Source organism: Dendropsophus ebraccatus, chromosome 7, assembly GCF_027789765.1.
Source record: "Dendropsophus ebraccatus isolate aDenEbr1 chromosome 7, aDenEbr1.pat, whole genome shotgun sequence".
Classification (NCBI taxonomy): Eukaryota; Metazoa; Chordata; class Amphibia; order Anura; family Hylidae; genus Dendropsophus; species Dendropsophus ebraccatus.
In genome coordinates, this window is record NC_091460.1 from 102,365,756 (window position 1) to 102,385,760 (window position 20,005).

The 20,005-nt window shown below is 42.8% G+C and overlaps 1 protein-coding gene across 1 annotated transcript in view; it reads left to right on the plus strand.

Annotated features, from left to right (window-relative positions):
* The first annotated feature begins 2,964 nt into the window (after positions 1–2,964).
* DNAH6 (dynein axonemal heavy chain 6) overlaps positions 2,965–20,005 on the plus strand; it is a 181,683-nt gene continuing 164,642 nt past the window's right edge. The window contains exons 1-9 of the mRNA XM_069978026.1: positions 2,965–3,246; positions 8,206–8,454; positions 11,879–12,055; positions 12,321–12,580; positions 15,011–15,278; positions 15,437–15,571; positions 16,041–16,164; positions 16,795–16,939; positions 19,202–19,370. Coding sequence (XP_069834127.1) covers positions 8,212–8,454; positions 11,879–12,055; positions 12,321–12,580; positions 15,011–15,278; positions 15,437–15,571; positions 16,041–16,164; positions 16,795–16,939; positions 19,202–19,370 — 1,521 coding nt within the window. The 5' untranslated portion in view covers positions 2,965–3,246; positions 8,206–8,211. The remainder of the gene's footprint in view (positions 3,247–8,205; positions 8,455–11,878; positions 12,056–12,320; positions 12,581–15,010; positions 15,279–15,436; positions 15,572–16,040; positions 16,165–16,794; positions 16,940–19,201; positions 19,371–20,005) is intronic.

Genomic DNA, 20,005 nt, shown 5'->3' on the forward strand with positions numbered 1-20,005 from the left:
AAATTTCGGGTTACAAAGCATGTTTTATGGTAGAAGTTAGTGTGTCATTACAAAGTACAATTGTTATCACAAAAAAATAAGAGCTTGTGGGTCAGTAGGGGGGACATTTATTAAGTCCGGCGTTTTTTACACCGGACTTATAAATGTCCCCGCAACTCCGTCGCTACGAGGATTTATATAGAGGCGGACTGCCTCTACATAAATCCTGTGCGCTCTGGTGTGCACCGCCGAAAACCTATGCCAGCTGAGGACTGGAGTAGGTTTTCGGCGTATCTTTTTGCGGAACGGATGGTGAATTGCGCGGACTCTGAGTCCGCGCCCTCCGTTCCGCCCCCTTCACACCCCCTCCCCGCCCCCCCAGCGTACCCGTCGGAAAGTGCCGATTTGCGAATATTATATTCGCAAATTGGCCATTTGCAAATAAAATATTGCGCAAATGGGCACCGCTTGATGATACATGTCACCCTATGCCTTTTAAACACGAGGAGGGAAAAGTGCAAAGATGAAAATTTGCTCTGTCCTACTGAAAGGTTAGAAAATTCACGAGTCCTAATCACTCGCTATAGGCAATTGTTTCTCTTGTTGTCAGTGGAGGTTACTACATGGGTTGTTCAAATGTATCTATATCATAATGTTGTGTATTACACAATAGTTGAAAAACCATGATGCCAGTGTTGTAAATATCTGGATATGGTACTGTATATGACTGAGATGCCGATTTATTAAACTCACAGGAAATGTACATAAGACAGAATTAGTGCGTTTTAACTTAATCTTGAACTTTTCTAGTGATGTCATTTCATTGGCCAGAAGAGCACATGTGGTCATCAAAGACGTGCATTCATCTCATACTCTCATATTCTAGGGAAGAAAGAAATATCTGTTAAATTATGTGCAAGGTTACAACACAAGTCTCTTTTCTATGTTTTGTAAGCTGTGGCTACAAAGAGGACCTTGTCTGTATTTAAATACTATGTTTAATACTATTGTAATAAGCTTGGCAGTACATCCGCAACTTGGTTTTTAAGTCAAATTGGATTCCTTTGAAAATATGAGGACTGGAAATGGGATAAAATTGCCCAAAAAAGCAAGATCAACAATATAAAGAACTGAAATGATGGCGAGATCTGGAGCCACTAAAATGGCTACTATGATAAGCAACAGCGCTTGTGTTAAATTTTTAAGTGTCAAATTGCAATCCTTTTATTTAGTTGCAAAAGGATTGTTGCCAGCTTTGACTCTTTGACATTGATGTTGTTAAAGACCTATTCAGCTATTGAAAGTATTGAGATGTGATGCAGTGTTCCAGGTAGGAAAAAAAGAAATGACCCCGAGCGGCACTATGAGGCACAAGGAGGGGTAGGTTTACCTGTTTATTATAAAACACCTATATGGTACTACGTGCCCCATATAATGAATGTAAACCAAATTTTAGGAAAATATAACAAAACTTTATTCAATCCATCACAAAGAAAAACATATAAAAACAAGACCAGGGAGGTGGGAGACCCCACTGCCGGGACAATTTTTTTTTTCCATATCTCATTGTATAGGCACCTGGTGCCTTTTTCATGGTCTCTAAATGTAAAGGATTTACTATAGGTGTTTTCATTGCCTGTTTATTATGTTCTGCCTACCAGTTTTAGTGTTCATGGGACTTTTTATGCATTATGTCCCTTAGTACCAAGAAGGAAAAGTCTTTATTCCAGATTTATAGTGTTGGGCGATATAATGTTTGGTAGCCAGACCCCTCTAGTGTTCATTCCAGGAACACTAAAAGCAGGGACGGCTCCAGGTTTTTGCGGGCCCTTGGGTGACAGAACCTCAGCGGGCCCCTCGTCCATCCACTATGCACCCATCATCCACACACTATGCACATTCACTTGAAACACCACTCACATACACCAACACACATTATTGGCACTGACTGACTGACTGAATAAAGTAGTCACCATTTGATTTTTTCACTGAATGCTGTCTCAACTTCGTTTTTTGCTGCAATTCCATGGATGTTATCCTGTCTGGTGAGGCGTGTATTTTTCATTCCTTATATCATGTCCTAGTGGTGCTGTTGTGAACTGTTTGATTGGTAGTGACTGACTGACACTGACTGACTGACATTGACTGAATGACAGACTCTGACTAAGGGTAGCTTCACACATACCGGATTCGCTGCGAAGTTGCAGTGAAATCCGCCGCTGTGTGTGAGGCTCCCGACTACCCATCAGCCAATCAGTGTTTGAAGGAACATATATTTGTTAACAATGGTTTGAATTTTAGCCATCAAGTATATCAAGTCATTTTTTCCATAGGACCCACGGCGTGAAAACGAAGCCCCCCCCCCCCCCCCCCAAAGAAAAAGAATTGCATTTTTTTTTTCAATGCGCATATAATTTTTTTCTGGTTTCGTAGCATATTTTATTCAAAAATTCAGCCTGTCATTGCAAAGTACAACTAGTGACGCAAAAAATCAGGTGTCTAATGTGCTAATATCCCCCTATAGCGCACAGGGCGCTGAGATAAAGGTAAGCTTCTCACCTTCAGCCTCGGGCACTTTCCGTGATATTAGTTCATTCCATATGCTAATGAGGCGTTTAGGTGCACTGATCCCCCCGGCTGATATTCATTGGGGCTGGGGTATTGGCAGTGCACTGAAATGACTTATTAGCACACGGAATAAACTTCTAGTATCACAGAAATGGCGCTGAGGATGAAGCGTAGTAACTTACCTTCATCCTCAGCGCCCCATGCTCTATAGGGAGATATCAGCAAGTTAGATACTTCTAACCTGCTAAGATTTTCCCTTTAAGTCTTTCCCAGAAGCCTTGTTCCTTCGGCAATGTTCCACAGCTGTCAGCCACTTTATGTGTCCACAGTAACCAATCACAGCTCAGCTTTCACTTTTCCAGAGAACGTACAGTAATAGAAGCTGAGCTGTGATTGGTTACTGGGGGGCAAATCACTTTCAGTTTTGATCCGTTTGCCTCCCATTCTGTCTGTACACACTCTCTATCCCATACACTGCCCTTGTGCTGTGAGGATACACCCAGCGATCACTGCACACAGCGGAGGAGCCGCCGGCTGGACCTGTGCTTGGTCAGTAGTCCCCGGTGACCACAGTGACCGCCCCCTCCCGCTCCGCTCCGCCCCTCCTCCGGGCACAGCGGCTACTGTCAGGCCGGGCGGTTGCTAGGCGACAGTAAACACGCTGGGGCGAGGAAGTTTGCTGCAACTTTCTTGCGTGCGGTAAGTAGTTAATATTAATACCGTAATGCGTGTATATAAGTTTATAGTGACGTGTACATATATAAATATACTGCTGCTGTCGGTCCTGGTCACCCACCTCTGTCTAATAGCGATCGTGGACCGCAGTGCAGGTCTCTGGGGTCAGTGAGCTGAGATTTGCCTGGAGACTCTGCCAGTCCTCTGTGCCCGCTGCCCATGCCAGTCATAGCCGGCCACTATAACCGGGCTCACTGGCAATGGCATAGCCCACACATGGCCCCAGCACTCAGTATATTCAGTTATTGGGTATAATAGTTATCCTATCTGTAGTTGTCACAGATGCCGAGCCCTCTATATACCTATATACCCCATTGATTTCTTATGGAGATATACAGAGTTTGTTCTTTGAAAATAAAATCCTTGCTCCCTCTAACACACACACACACACACACACAGACACATACACACACAGACATATACACACACACAGACACAGACACAGACACATACACACACACAGACACACACACATACATACACACACACATACAGACACACACACACATACACATACACACACACACAGACACACACACACAGACACACACACAGACATACACATACAGACACACACACACATACAGACACACAGACACATACACACACACATACAGACACACACAGACATACACACACACAGAGACACATACACATACACACACAGACACACACATACACACAGACACATACACACACAGACACACACACACCCACACACACAGACACACACACACAGACACACACACACACACACAGACACACACACACAGACACATACACACAGACACACACACACAGACACATACACACACACAGACACATACATACACGCAGACACACACACATACAGACACACACACACACACTCAGACATACAGACACACACAGAGACACACACACAAACACACACACACAGACACACACACACACACACAGTTTAATCAATTGCTTCTTCTGAAATTATACCTTTAGGGTACATTCACACCTACCAGATCCGCAGCGGATTTGACGCTGCGAGTTAGCAGCGAAATCCACTGCGGATCCAGTACTGTGAATTTGAATGGGTCCCATATACGCAGCGGATTCGCTGCGTGTTTGGGACCCAGCCCCATTAACCCTCGCGCTGCCGGCCGAAAGCCTGCCCACCGCCAGCGCAGGCCCCCCCGTCCGCCCGCACCGCTGGCCCCCCCGAGCACACATTACCTGCTCGGCGCCGCGGCTTGATTCAGGCTCCCAGATTCCGCCGTTTTTGCTCAGTGTTAATGGGGCCGTATAGGCCAAGATAGTTGCCAGTCACTGAGTAGGACCTCTTTGCTACGTAGCCCAGAAGGAGCAGCGGAAAAATGACAAGTTATCCTGCACCTGTTCCCACAGAGCTATATAACAACCTGCTCAGCTCCTCCTGCTCTATAACTTGATACCTGCAGATTGGTCTGTATCTGCACTTTAATAGGTTTACTTTTAGAGGTTAGGCTTGGGAAATGAGGACCCATGACGTACCGGTACATCATGGGAGCCTTTCACTTAAGGACCCATGGTATTCCAGTACACCAGTGGGTCCAGCGGCACTATGAAGTGAGCCCAGGAGCTGAGCTGACTTCAAAGCACATGGGGACCGACTACTATCAGCAGCCAGATCCTTACTGCTAATGATGAGTGGCTCCTGTCGCTGTCAGTGTGACTGTGGGAGTTCCGATCGTTGTAACTGATTAGCAGTCAGCTCAGCGATCCATGTGTAGAGTCTGCCACAGGCAGGCTCTATGCATTGATCGCAGATAACACCGATCAATGCTATGCTATGACATAGCAGTGATCAGTGTTACTGATCTAGTGTACAAATGTAAAATTCCCCTAGAGTGACTTAAAAAGTATAAAGTAAAAAATGTTAAAAGTTTTAATATACATGCCATAGCCCCTCCCCCAATAAAAATGTAAATCACCCCTTTCCCATTTTATAAATATAAATAAATAAATGTATAATATACTGCAGCATGCATAATTGTCCAATCTATTAAAATAAAACAAAATTATTCCCGCCGGGTGAACGGTTTAAACAAAAGGCATTAAAAACACCAGGATTAATGATTTTTTATTACACCTTATATAAAAAAAAATTATAAAAAGTGATCAATACGTCCAATCTACACAAATATGGTATTAACAAAACTAGAGATCATGGCACAAAAAATGATGCCCCATAAAGCCTCGTAGGTAAAAAAAATAAAAGTGTTAGGAGTGACAATAGGATACAAGATTGTACATAATCCGCTGCACGGAAAATTACCAAAAAGGCACCATGCTCACTGAGGGCTGCCAGCTACAACACACTGTCAGAACCTCAGCTAGGGCCCAGGAGCTGACAAATTCCCTTTAAGCCCATTTTGGGCTCTATCCTTAAGGGGTTAAAGGGAATCTGCCTGTACCTGCCTGTACCTAGCCCTACCTGAGCTGCTGACAGTGTGCTGTAGCTGGCAGTCACTGTTCGTGCCTCATTCTGGCACACCTCACTACTCCTTCCTCCTGACTCTCCTTCGTAAATAATCACTGCTGCCCAGCCTCCTGTTCGCTCATCTGTCAGTCAGTCAGTCGCTGCCTACAGAGAAGTGATCATCAATCAGATATAGTTAGATTTCTAGCCTGTGTTGGAGCTGTGGTTTAGGGGTAAATCAGCTGTCTACAGACCAGCAACAGTTTGATTCCCCTGATGGAAATGCAATATATAGTTATTTTAAAAAATTTTCTCTTTATTGTATTACAAAATAAATTTAAAAACTAATTTGGGACCTGATTGGGAATTATTTGGACTTTTAAAAAAATGTTTTAATAATGAATGAAAAAATATGAAAAATAAATGACTATATTTAATTTCCATCAGGGGAATTGAACCAAAGAAAACTAACCGTTGCTGGTCTCTAGACAAGTGACTTACCCCTAGACCAAAGCTCCAACACAGGCTAAAAGATTCAAGTATAGCTTATTGCAGATCAGTCCTCTGTTGGCAGATACTGACTGACAGCTGAGCGAGCAAGTGAGCAAACAACGTCCACTCACCTCCCCGGTTTCAGCGGCGGGTCCCGCATCGCGGCGCTTCGGTCCCCGGTTCCCGTCTGCTTCCTGGTGTCTAACGCGGGCCCGAGACGTGACGTCTTTGGTCCGCTCAGCTAGTCAGTGACGGAGGCGAGATCCATTTCAAGTCCGCTCAGATCCCGCCTCTGTCACTGACTGGCTAAGCGGACCTGAGACGTCACATCTCGGGCCCGCGTTAGACACCAGGAAGTGGCCGGGAACTGGGGACCGGAGTGCCGCGATGCGAGACCTGCCGCTGGAACCAGGGAGGTGAGTGGACGTTGTTTCCCTCAGCCACCTCCTTCCCAGTCCCAGGAAAAATATGCCCCCCACTGGAGTACCTCATTCCTTGAGAGGAAGGAGTGGTGAGGTGTGCCAGAGTGAGGCACAAATGCTGAGGCACAACTCTTAATTTACTCTTTATTACAGTAGAAGACCTGAGATTGTGCATAATACAGTCCAATTCCAAAAAGTCACCATACTCACAAGGGAACTGCCAGCTACAGCATGGCATAGTACTGCAATAAATACAGTTTGCAGTGAACTGTCTAACTGACAATTAATAACTAACCGAAGTCTAATAAGACTTCTATCGTGGCAGCCACAGGAGCCTTCAGAAGGCCCTTGACAGGCCTGACAACTGATGCACACCCTGCTGTTACGTCGCAGGGTAGGGCTGATCAGGTCTTGTAGGAGGCTGGAGCATCTTTTGTTTTCTGTGCAGCTCAAACTGAATAGCTTACATTGTGAGTGGGGTGCAGGCAGGCTGTATACTGTCAGGTGCAACTTTCTGACAGAGTTCTCTCGCACATAGGTAAAATCGTTGAACGACTGTTTACACGGAACGATCTGCAAATTTTCTGCGAACGATGATTTTAGAACATGTTGTAAGATCAAAATGAACGATTTCTCGCTTGTCGCTTGATCGTTCGCTGCGTTTACACGTACGATTTTCGTTCAAATTCGATCGTTGTCGTACAAATTTGCATGTTAATCGTTCCGTGTAAATGCAGCATAAGAGAGTTTACCCACCAGCAGAAGGCCTGATCTGACCACATGTTCTTGTTATCTCCAAGGACCCCTCACATGGCAGGTGTGTCAGCTTCTCAGACGCAGGGGATTATGACACCCTTTTGTACGGCCACATGTGGCGCACAGATCTCTTCTTAGAAATGGCAGCAGGAGTCTGTTCTTTTGTTACATTAGCCTTCTCTGAAGTAGTCTTGGACACTGTTTTTTTTTTTTACAGGAGATCCCATTGACTACTCCCATTAGTAACCTGTCTTGGCCCTACACAGTGAACAAAGCCCTGTTCATTGTGTACATGACGGAGCTGTGGCTCCTCCAAACAAGCTGATCAGCAGGGGTGCAAGTTGTTAATACCCTACTTATAAGGCATTGATGGTCTGTCCTGAGAATAGGTCATCAGTGTAAATGTCTTGGACAACCCCGGTAAAACTCTGGAAAACTCCCAATTCCTGAAAACTCCACTTCCTGCAAGACATACAGCAGCTGATAAATACTGAAAGACTTCACTTTTTGAACAGGAATAACTTATGAATCCATATAACTTAAACCATATACACGTAAACCATATACTGTGACAGGGGGCAGTCCCCTTTCATGCCATTAGCAGGTCAGAAGAGGGGAGCGTCTCCTATATGTTTATGCAAAAGGACGCTGGTTGACCTCCTTTATGTTTATGGACATTGCTGCAGTCTAAGGAGGGGGAGGTCACTGCTGATTGGTGGCTGACTGGTTCCTCAGCCCTTACGGAGTATATAGCTTCACAGTTTCTTGTAGGTTTTGCAGTTATTTATACAGTGTCGTTCTTTCAAAAATGTTGTATTGCAGGTAACAATGTCAGCCAACATTCCTTATGGATCTCCAAATATATCTTCGCCACGACATGTTAATGGGGCACCAGGCATGGAGCCAATGGAGTGGGTTCAGAGACCGGACTTGAGCAAATTTAAAGACAGAATAATCTCTATAGCTCCAAAGCAGATAGTGCTAAATCCGGAAGCTCTACTGTTTACCCATGACACAAAGGCACGAGCTAAAACAAGAAAAAGACAGCAGACTGTTAAATTGGAACCCCTGGTAAGATCACTATGAACAGAGAAAAGGTGTTTATTGTTGTATATCTTATATGAAAGAGCCGCTGTGATACACTAGGGAAGATCCATCAATAATGGAACAGAAACAAGATCTGTCACTTGAAAAAGATGGTTCATTTTAGCAGTGTCAGTAATATGTTTTTTTTTTTAAATGTTGCTCAGCGTACAATATATATCTTTTAAGGGTACATGTTATTTCACAAGATTTTGAAAAACCTGCATGATTTTGTTAGATTTACCCTTAGTGCTCTCACTGCCATTATTGAGGCTTTGAGAGTCAGCTGCATGGTGCACAGCTGTTTATCATTCTCTAAATATCAGAGGGCAGGACCAGGTTTGCCAGTAGTACACACACAGGGTTTCCTTTCCCTTGCTTCTCTGGCTAACAGAATCACAGTGGCCACTAGGTCATAGTAGCTATGGTTCTATAGACACCGCCAGTAAACCTAAACATCATCACAGAATGGGATGCACACTTAAAATATAACTTTTTTTGTATTAGTTAAAGAAATATTATCCCCACAACACTTATCGGGACCATGGTAAAACACTGAGGAGCAATTAGCATCTGGTATAACTCCATGTAGCAGTATACCATCATACAGAAGCAGCAAATATCACTGAGAAGGTAAAGAAGAACGGCAACCTCACCCTTCCATTAGATTTTTTCTGTCTCCAGATGTAGATGTAAACTGCTGCTTCAGGGGATGTGGCACTTCCTTGTAAAAGGAAGATCCACAAGTGAAGATTAGTCCTTTTAGGCCCTGGTGTGTTGCATATGCCAGCTATCCCTCCTCAGCCAGGGTACAATGGGGCTCTAGTCCTTACAAGGGCGACCCCGATCTACCCCTTGGTACTGCCCCTACATAAGACAGACCCTTAGGGTCCTATTCCACGGGCCGAGCAGGGCCCGATCAACGATGTAAACGAGCGCCGATCTGCTAGATCAGCGCTCGTTTACTGGGCCTATTCCACGGCCTGACAATAGTTAGCGAGGGCTGCAGGGACATCGTTACTGGCGTCTTTGCAGCCCTTGTTTCATACATTACCTGTCCAGGCGCAGGTCTTCTCCTTCTCCAGCTTCGGAGGAGCCTGACTGAACTGACAGACCGCTCAGCCAATCACTGTCCACGGCGGTCCTGGCCGGTGATTGGGTGAGCGCTCTGTCAGCTGAGACATGCCGCTCCGAAGCTGATGCTGCCGCGCGGGACCGGGAGAAAGAGAAGACCTGCAGCCTGGACAGGTAATGTATGATGTTTGTAAAATCGCCCGCCGCGCCCGCTGTTCCACGTGGCAACCGATGATTTTAGGTTTGAACCTAAGGCCCCTTAAGGTATGTTCACACTGAGTAAAATAGGTGGAATTACGCCTGCCTCAGTGTGTCATAGCCCATAGTCTATGGGAGAGTGCGCGCTACTCCGCTGCCGCCGCTCTCTGCTCGAGACAGCGGAGGAGACAGCGGAGGAGCCAGACTCTTTTTTGTAACTCAGAGCAGGAGAGGACACGCTACAGCGTGGTTCTCTCCCCGCTAGTTCTTCCGATTAGTATGGGTCTGAGCACTCAGAACCAAACCGATCAAAACTTTTGTCATGTCTCAATGAGTTATTTAACTTTGTTGTGTGGTGCCAGATCCACAAAAAAGCTTTGCGCCGCACTAACCCTATGAACCAAAAAATGCTATCAAATTTTATCTTGAAAAAATTCTTTACCATGATCAAAACAAGACATAATTGGGTAAATATGGAGGTTAACAGACAATAACAGCAGGGGGGATACCACATGGTTTGGTAAAAACTATCAGTCACACCTATTAGCCACTGGAGTTTGTATAGAAGAAAGTGCAGTGTGCAATTTATAAACTATCAGTGGCAAGATGTATGCAAAATTACTGTCCAAGGACCAAAAGCAATTAAAGTGACACTGTCACCCCCTTTGTGCATCTCTACACAGGTGTAAAGGGTAAATTTAGCGTTTTTCATAACTTATTTCATATCATACGTCATACGTCAATCTGCAGTTGATAAAAGATGACTTTTTACTTGAACAAGCACCATGACATACAGTATGATATAAAATAAGGTATGAAAACCGCTAAATTTACCCTTTACACCTGTGTAAAGATGTCAGAATGCAAAAAGGAGGTGACAGTGTCACTTTAAGCCCGAATGAATGAATAAAGTAATGGAAATGCCGGGCATCCAAGACCCAAGTGTAATAATAAGGTGCAAGTGCAACACAAACAGAATGGGTCAAAAAATGTCATACATCCAAACACAGGAAAAAAGTAAGAACACAAACAAAAAATTCTAAAGGTAGGAACAGACAGATTAAAGTGCTGTGTAGCGTACGGGCCTCACACCTAAGAAACACCCCTACACAAGGCACACTGCACTTTCTTCTATACAAACTTAAGTGGCTAATATGTGTGACTGCTAGTTTTTACCAAACTGTGTGATATCCTCCCCTGCTGTTATTTTCTGTTTACCTCCATATTTACACAATTATGTCTTTTTGTGTTTTTATCATGGTAAAGATTTTTTTCTTCAAAATAAAATTTCATTGCATTTTTTTGTTTATATGTGTTTCTGACTCATATTCTTTTGTATTTTGGTGGGCTACCCCTTGTATTGTGGAACACCTGTCTATAAGAAGACACCTAACTACATACTGAGGGTCGCCTAGCTATAAGGAGACACCTAACTACATACTGAGGGTCCCCTAGCTATAAGGAGACACCTAACTACATACTGAGGGTCGCCTAGCTATAAGGAGACACCTAACTACGAACTGAGGGTTGCCTAGCTATAATGAGACACCTAACTACATACTGAGGGTCCCCTAGCTATAAGGAGACACCTAACTACATACTGAGGGTCACCTACCTATAAGGAGACACCTAACTACATACTGAGGGTCGCCTAGCTATAATGAGACACCTAACTACATACTGAGGGTCCCCTAGCTATAAGGAGACACCTAACTACATACTGAGGGTCACCTAGCTATAAGGAGACACCTAACTACATACTGAGGGTCACCTAGCTATAATGAGACACCTAACTACATACTGAGGGTCACCTAGCTATAAGGAGACACCTAACTACATACTGAGGGTCGCCTAGCTATAATGAGACACCTAACTACATACTGAGGGTCGCCTAGCTATAATGAGACACCTAACTACATACTGAGGGTCACCTAGCTATAAGGAGACACCTAACTACATACTGAGGGTCACCCATCTATAAAATTTAACTTTTTATTGTCATGGTAAGGCTATGGAGGCTCTAAACTTAGACTGTCCATCTACTGATCTACAAAAAGCATTGAAATCATATCCTTTTCATTAGGTGAAATGAAAAACATGTTGCACATGTCTGATATTACATTGTTTTCTTCCTATAAAGCCTGTACTGAAAACATATCAGGATCAAAATCAACCTGAACATATATACCAAAGGAACAAAGAAGACCTGATAAGTCGAGGTGTGCTTTTACGTCCACCTTCTGCAGAAAAGAAGCTGCAAGCTGTTTCATCTGCTGTAAGGCTTCCTGATCTTCCAGATGACTTAAAGGAAAAACAGGTAATAAGTGACACTTTTCATCCATACAATAACACTCTAAAGGCTTTGCTTTGTATCACCTCTATGGAGCTTGGATAACGCTATACCCACGCTGATTTTGATGTTTAGCAAACCAAGTTACACTTCTTTATATATCTCTGTCCTACCCGTGTCTGTCAACACAGTCCAGCAGCCCCACTATATCAGCTCTTATTTTTACATTTTTAGCAGTTGACATTGTTTACTGCAGTGATTGTAATTACTTTTGTATTTTCCTATTGTTTAGTTACAGATGGACTTCAGTAGAACCATATCGCCTACACCACCAAAGCAGCCAAGAACATCTCCTTCAAGACCTAGCTCTTACAAACGCATTCCCTCACCTCCATCTAGTATTTTCGAGAGTGCAGAAGATGTCATAAAGGCAAACATTACAGACCCTCTCCAAATCATAAGCATACTGCTAGGGAATAAGAATTTGGGGTTTCTTTATATGACGTCTGCTGTTCCTAAGTCATCAGTTGAATATGATCCATATAACCTGAGGTACATAGAAGAAACAGTGTGTCAAAATATACTCATTGGCTTTTAAATGCAAGTGCTAAGGTGTAGATTTATGCACAAGTACTGCGACAGACGCAGGTCCCACTGGACTTACTAAGAGTAGTCGAGTACCAGTACGCCGATCTTGATTCATGTCCCCCCCCCCCTTAAAGAGGACCTGTCATCCCCTGTGCCGGGGTGACAGGCTCCCGACCCCCCGTTAGAGCCCCCTATACTCACGTGATCCCGCAGGGTCCCGCTTCCTGAGCCGGTCGGGTCACGGAGATATCAGTGCCTGAAGCCCGGCACGCGCGCTGACAGGAGGGTCCGATGCCCATAGAGAATGACGGAGCATCGGACTCCCCATTCATTCTCTATGGGCGTCTGACTCCGCTGTCAGCACGCGCAGGGCTTCGAGCGCTAATATCTCCGTGACCCGACCGACTCAGGAAGCGGGACCCGGCGGGATCACGTGAGTATAGGGGGCTCTAACGGGGGTCAGGCTTAAGCTTACACATTTGTGTCTGATTTGTTGTGCCATTTTATTGTTGATGTCTATGGAAATTGTTATGCCCTTGTTACAAGAAAAATCACACTGGAGATGTTTACAGTGATTTGACCACCACTGCCCACGTCTGTGCACATTGCCCAATGGCCGCACTATGCTGCTGCAACGTTGTGAGACTATTGGACATTGCATGTGGGAGGTTTTCACTTGAATGCTACAATGACGATACGTGTCTGCTCCTCTTGCCTTGGAATCATACCTTTTGAGACAACAAAATACAACAGAGAATTAGATGAGTACAAAAATAGTGACCACCTATGGCTGGATGGTCACTCAGGTTTTTTTTTTAATATACTGCTGGGTGTGCATATGAAACAATAAACATGTTATCCTTATCTGTCTGCCCTCCTTTGATTCTCTCCTCTGGTGGTGCTGGTGTCCCCTGCTGACTGCAGAGCCGCCACTTCCGAGACAAACTGGTCTCGGGATTGACAGCCTGCTCAGCCAATCACTGGCCACGGGGCTGTCCCAGTCAGTGATTGGCTGAGAGGGCTGTCACCCCCAGTTTTTGTCAGCAGTGGAGGCTCTGCAGTCAGCGGGGGACACCAGCAACACCAGGGGAGGATAACATTGGGATTTATTGTTTCATAAGTAATATATTAAAAACACTTATCTCGGGACAACCCCCTTAACTTTAGTCCAATCTTGACAGTTTAGCCCCTTAAATGCCATGATCACTACCAATTACAGCATTTAAAATTCCAACATGTGTCCTTACTTTCAGGGTGCTGCCCTTCACTCTCACAACACAATCCCAGGGTGCTGATCAGTTAACAAGGCAGCCAGAGTCCTTCTGAAAACCTTGTTGACATTAAAAAAAATTTAAAAAATGCTTAAAAAAATCCTCAACATATTAAATTCAAATCACCCACCTTTTCCCATTTGTCAAAATAATGTAAACATGAAATAAATCTGTCTTTCGGACAGATCACAAAAATGATTTGGGTATTGTGTAATTGTATTGACTTGAATAATATAAATAACATATTGGTTTAACACATGATGAATGCTGTATACATGCCCCCCCCCTTATAATTAAAATATTTCAGATTTTTGTTTAAGTTAATCCCACAATTTATTTATGGTTTCAACTATATATTGAATGGTAAAATGAAGGGTGTCATTACAAAGTACAGTTGGTCCTGAAAAAAACAAACTGAAAAAAGAGGTATAATTTTCAGAAGGGGAGGCGGTAAAAATTAAAATATTCTTTGTGTCTAGGGGGTTTAACCTTTTAACGACTGCTAATATGCCTTTTTAAGGCGGCCCGGTGGTTGTTACGCTGTAGGCGTCAGGTGTATGTTACCTATATGTCACCCGCCCACAGGTTTAGTCCAATCCCCGCCATTTACCCTGTACATGCTGCAAGCCATACTGATCACAGCATGCACAGGGAGCCCTAACCTGTCAGGGCTCTGATTGCCACCCCCGCATCAAAGGACGGAGGTGCTGATTAGTTGCTAGGGCTGCCGGAGGGTTATACTCACCTTCTGTGGCAGTCGCAGTTTCTCTGCCGATTGCCTCAGGCAGACATAACTACAAAGAACCGATTGGACTGATCAATTCTATCCAGAAGCCTAGTTTTGACCAGCATACACAATCTAATAAGTGCATTTTATATTCCCTTGGGGGGACTTAAAAATTGTGAAGAAAAAGTTTTTGAAAGTCCAAAGAAAAAAAAAAAAAAAAAAACACTTGTCTATTAAAAGTTTAAATCACCCCCTTAAACTTTTTTTCCATTTTTCAAATAAAGTACATAAAAAAAACCTGCCGCATGGGGGAAAGGGCTAACTGTTTGCTATAACAATATCAACTTATTTGCTAGTGATTAACAAGATTGCTATATTGTTGTCTCCTTTATGTAGAATTGTAAACCATGAAAACATCAACAAACATGACTATTACACCATAAGTGACAAAGGAGTAACCCACATGTGTGATGGAGATGTGCTGTTCCTGGAGCTGGAGCGCTGGAAGCAGGAATATCTTTACCATAAAGCGCTGAAGCAGATCCCTACCTTTGCTCTCTTCAGAAAGTGGAAAGCGTTCACTGTATGGCGGAAAAATGTGCGTGCCAAGAAAATCTGTGAATGTCGCAAGGCCCTGCAGGAGAATCTGTTCATTGTTAATTCAGTATGTATCACACAACGACTAATGATTATCTCTAATCCGCATGTGTGTAGAAGCTATTACAATTCATATATACTGTATATTTTCTCTTTTTTTTTCTCTATCCCTATGGATAGTAAAGAAAGGCTTAGCTTAATGTTGTCATTCTTGTCTCCCTACAGTATTTGCGCCCTGCTCTCCTCAGTATACAAGAAATGTGTTACCGAATTAGTGACATGGGTCTGTGTCGCATTGAGAAGGGCCACACGTATACCTTAAAAGAGTTCACAGACATTCAATTTAAGCAGTTAGAAGAGGTATGGCTTATATTAATGTTAGCTTTCATCTTTATATTTAATTGTAAATGTCCATATAGAGAAACAAAGAAAAAGACTCACAAATCTTACCCGTGAGTAAGGGCCTCCGGCCAGAAACGTGCAGGATCTTTTTTGTTTGTTTCTCTATATGGACGTTCAATTTTTAATGCATCTCTAATAAACGTTCTTTTTATGGTGGAAGTGCTGACCTGCCTTATTGTTTTTCTATAAATAAATAGATAGATAGAAAGATAGATAGGACATTATCAACATTTCAGCAAACGAACCTCGCCATCTTCAAGCATCTATCTATCTATCTATCTATCTATCTATCTATCTAGGACTATAGATATGAAATTATCTATTTCCTATCTATTTATTTATCTGTGAAAATGTTACCATATTGCCCATACCCAGATATTTTATTTGTCAATCTAGAATACAGCTGTAGTCATTCTCTACCTTTTAGGTTGCTAGTCATCTATCTGAGTTCCGTGACCTAGCTAAAGAAGTTGTCAGAAGTGCTAGCCGAACTGCATTACTGGAGGCTGGGTTTACACCCGATGACTACATCAATGATTCTGTGAACTCAGGTATCATCACTGTACAAATGTAATCTTCTGTATAATAATATTCTGTAATATATGTCCCTATTGCACCTGGATAAAGGTAGGCGCTTCGGCGCTGTTAAAGATTCCATGGGATTTTATTCTTCTTTTGTTCTGCAGTTTAAAAACGGGTTCACTCGGCCGGTGTCAGTGAAGATCATCCTGGCTGGTACTGCAGTACCGGCCGGATGAACTTAATTTATGTTGAATTGGGATGCGGGCGCATCCATGTGCGCTCACGTCCCAATTCACCATAGCACACAATGGAAAGTGCAGCTGGAGCCGCAATAAATAGTGGTTGCACAAAACTGACATGTCAGTTTTTTGTGCAGCTGTTAGGAATCCCACCTGGAGTGTATACTATGGGGGAGATTTATGAAAGGATGTAAATATACACCTGGTGTAAACTGCCCACAGCAACCAATCACAGCTCAACTTTCAGCTCTGGTAAAATATAAGAAGAGCTATGATTGGTTGCTGTGGGTAGTTTACACCGGGAGAAATATTAGTATTAGACGACTTGTGTTGAGTACAAATGTCAAATGAAAATCATACTATATGATTCCTTCTGTATAAGTAAATGTGTTTCACTCATATTCAACTGTTTTCTTAAAGGCCTGATACATACATTACCGGGACCTGAAGCTACTGATGTTTTGGCACTCTCTCATTTTGACGGAGACATTTTTGGAGAATCTTCTGATAAAATGACTTACACAGAGCAAGCCAATAAGAGGGCACACTGCAGACGTCTGACATGGTCAGTGCATGTTCTGGTAACTATAAGATATTTAACCCCTTAAGGACGGAGCCAATTTTCGTTTTTGCATTTTAGTTTTTTCCTCCTTGTGTTTAAAAGGCCATAGCACTTGCATTTTTCCACCTAGAGACCCACATGAGCCCTTATTTTTTGCGTCACTAATTGTACTTTGCAATGACAGGCAGAATTTTTGCATAAAGTACACTGCAAAACCAGCAAAAAATTCAATGTGTGGTGAAATTGAACAAAAAAACAAATTTTTTTTATTTAGGGTTTTTTTTGTTTTTCCGCCATTCACCCTGGGGTAAAACTGACTTGTTATATATGTTCCTCAAGTAGTTACGATTAAAACGATATGTAACATGTATAACTTTTATCTGATGGCCTGTAAAAAATTAAAACCATTGTTAACAAATATATGTTCCTTAAAATCGCTCCATTCCCAGGGTTATAGCGCTTTTATCCTTTGGTCTATGGGGCTGTATGAGGTGTCATTTTTTGCGCCATGATGTTTACTTTCTATCGGTACCTTGATTGCGCATATAAGACTTTTTGATCGCTTTTTATTACATTTTTCTGGATTTGATGCGACCAAAAATGCGCAATTTTGCACTTTGGGATTTTTTTGCACTTACGCCGTTTACCGTGCGAGATCAGGAATGTGATAAATTAATAGTTCGGGCGATTACGCACGCGGCGATACCAAACATGTTTATTTATTTATTTTTATTAAAAACATGGGAAAAAGGGGGTGATTCAGACTTTTATTAGGGGAGGGGGCTTTTTACTAATAATAACACAGGTTTTTTTTTTTTTACACTTATACTAGAAGCCCCCCTGGGGGACTTCTCGTATAAATTCCTAAACAAAAGAGGGCTAATACTGTATTAAACCATAAACATCCTTTATTAGTACAAAAAAAAATTTAAATCACAACATGGAGTAAATATAAGCAGTGTGGCTATGTAAAATCTAGTAAGATCTAGAGTAGCCTATACAGAAATACAATAATTATATATTAAACCATAACCCTGCACAGTTACATTGGCTGCTATGTTCTGCCGTGTACTTGCTAATTGCCAAGTATTGCACTCAACCCAGATGAATGAAATAGACTAATAAATATTGTAAAATTACAATGCCATACAAAGTTCCAACAAATGGGGAGAAAGACAGTACCTAATATGAGCTGTGTGCTACCACCTCTAACGCACGTTGCGCGTACCGCTTGTTCACAGCGGTTAGAGGCTGGCTGTGACATTTCATTTGGAAGAGCCCGGTATGTGACATACCCAGTTTCCAGTAGAAGATGACAGCCGGCAGCGGCAATGGAGGCATTAGGAGGGGTGAGTTTACTTTTTTTTTATTTTTTAGCACCCCCCTGCCTGTCTGCCTTCCAATTTTCATTTTTGTGGAACTTCCCCTTTAAAGGGAACCAATCAGCCCGTTTGAGCTGATATGGTTCCCTTGAGCATTGTATAAAGCACCTGGAGCGGCCCCGGCACGTACTGAAAATGACTTTTATTCCCCGGCTCTGTCAACGCGCTCAGAGGGGATGATTGACAGACAGAGAGGTCCGTTACTGGCCTCTCTGCCTGTCAATCATCCAGCCGAGCGCGCTGACAGGCAGAGCGCAGTGACTAGATACGAGCGGGGAGCCGCTCACCATGACTACTTCCCCGCTCGTATCTAGTCACGAGCCGGGGAATAAAAGTCATTTTCTCCGTTATAAAGCACCTGCTGCGGCCGTGGCCGATATGTGCAAGGGCTGCTCCAGGTGCTTTATACAATGCTCAAGGGAACCATATCAGCTCAAATGGGCTGATTGGTTCCCTTTAAGAAGCATTCTAAACTGAATTTTCCCTTATGATCTAGACTGGTGTTCCTGCAACTCTATATAAGCTGCCTCAGTCAGCATTTTCATAAGTTGTAAACTGAGATGCAGGTGTAATACACCATGGCCCAGATTTACTATATGCACCAGACTTTGCCACAATTGCATTGAAAATCATCTGATATGCCTTGTGACACATTAAAGCTCTGTTCACACAACGTCAAAATGACAGATTTTTTTATTGAAAAGTTCGTATTTAACTGCAAATAGTGGCCGTTATTTCAAATTAACAACTCTTATTTTGAAAACGGCGGCTGTTATTATATGAATATGATTGTGGTCCATGTTGGTTTGTATTTTTTTAGGTTGTAATTAATTTATCAGTTTGCTATTCAGGTATTGAATTAAACCCCTTTTTTCTCCCTAAGCTTTATTCGGCTCACCGATTACTTGATAGTGAATACTATGCATGTCTTGGCTGTTAATTCCGTCTCATACTTGCTGAAGTACCTGGTAGAAAAATTGAAATGTACACCATCCTTTGAGGTGATAAAGACCTGGAATACTGAGGTTAAGCCGGAAAATACAGACAAAAAGGTAAAGTTATTTTATGTGAATTATAACTGTAAAATGATAGGATTGTGGCCATGTTCAGACGCTGTATGAACATCGGTCGTTGTTTGATATGGCTGCTTTTTTCAGTGTCAAACAATGGCCGATGTCTCAGATGAACATCACTTCATTTTAATTGGAATGTAGACACATTTTAGTGTGCCCGCACTCCTGTTAGCCATAGAGCACAATGTAAAGTACACAGACTATCTTGTGTGACCGGTGTTCACTGAATAGTGGCCGCACAAAATAGACCTGTCAATTATTTTTTTCAGCTGCATAGAACAACGCCCGTAGTGTGTACAGTGTATATACACTACGCCCATTGTTCCATGCAAGCTAATGTAATGCCACACTGTCAATAAACATTTGCCGTTGTTTATTATAAAAATACGTAGTGTGAACGTGGCCTAAAGGTAGAAGGAAGGTAGAATGTGACCTAAAGGTAGAAAGGAAAACCAAGACTGTAACCTGCCCTTATGTTTCTTTAGCACCCAGAAATAGTGTATATAAGGGCACCTGGGTGTGGGTGGGATAACTTCAGTTCATAGTTTACGAATAGAACATTGGGATCTAACTTGCCACTAAGGGAGCTTTAGCCCCTAAATTTCCCTGGATAT